The 420-nt window shown below is 37.1% G+C and overlaps 1 protein-coding gene across 1 annotated transcript in view; it reads left to right on the forward strand.

The window, feature by feature from the left end:
- Positions 1-420, forward strand: part of LOC118337955 (protein FAM111A-like) — a gene marked incomplete at its 3' end in the record, with an annotated part of 2,628 nt that overhangs the window by 887 nt on the left and 1,321 nt on the right. The window contains exon 4 of the mRNA XM_035675113.1: positions 238-285. Within this exon, the coding sequence (XP_035531006.1) occupies positions 238-285 (48 nt within the window). The remainder of the gene's footprint in view (positions 1-237; positions 286-420) is intronic.

Genomic DNA, 420 nt, shown 5'->3' on the forward strand with positions numbered 1-420 from the left:
TAAAATATCTGTAACTGACAGTGCGAGACAAGGCTATCAGAAATATAAATGAGCATTACGACAATTAAAAGCTAAAAGAGAGTTTTCTTTAGTCTTAATTAGTGATATAAGTGATAAGTACCCCCTCTCGAGTTCAAAATACTGCTAGATGCAACACATGCAAGTCTCTTAGGCAAAGCACAGGTCCATTGTTTTTACAACAGTAAATTTTCTCATTCTCCTTTTCTCATTTTGCAGACTGCTACACTCACCAAAGTGAAAAAAGAGGACAACTGTGATTCCCCGGTCAGTAGACTAATACACTGCATGCACAAAAAGTTTGAATTGTATGAACAAGGACATTTAACTATTTTTCTCACTCTGATTTCCCACAGGACGGACATTTACATCGTTTCAAAGTGAAATTCAGCCGCACTGACC

Source organism: Morone saxatilis, unplaced genomic scaffold, assembly GCF_004916995.1.
Source record: "Morone saxatilis isolate NCDOM2014 unplaced genomic scaffold, NCSU_SB_2.0 Contig4, whole genome shotgun sequence".
NCBI lineage: Eukaryota > Metazoa > Chordata > Actinopteri > Moronidae > Morone > Morone saxatilis.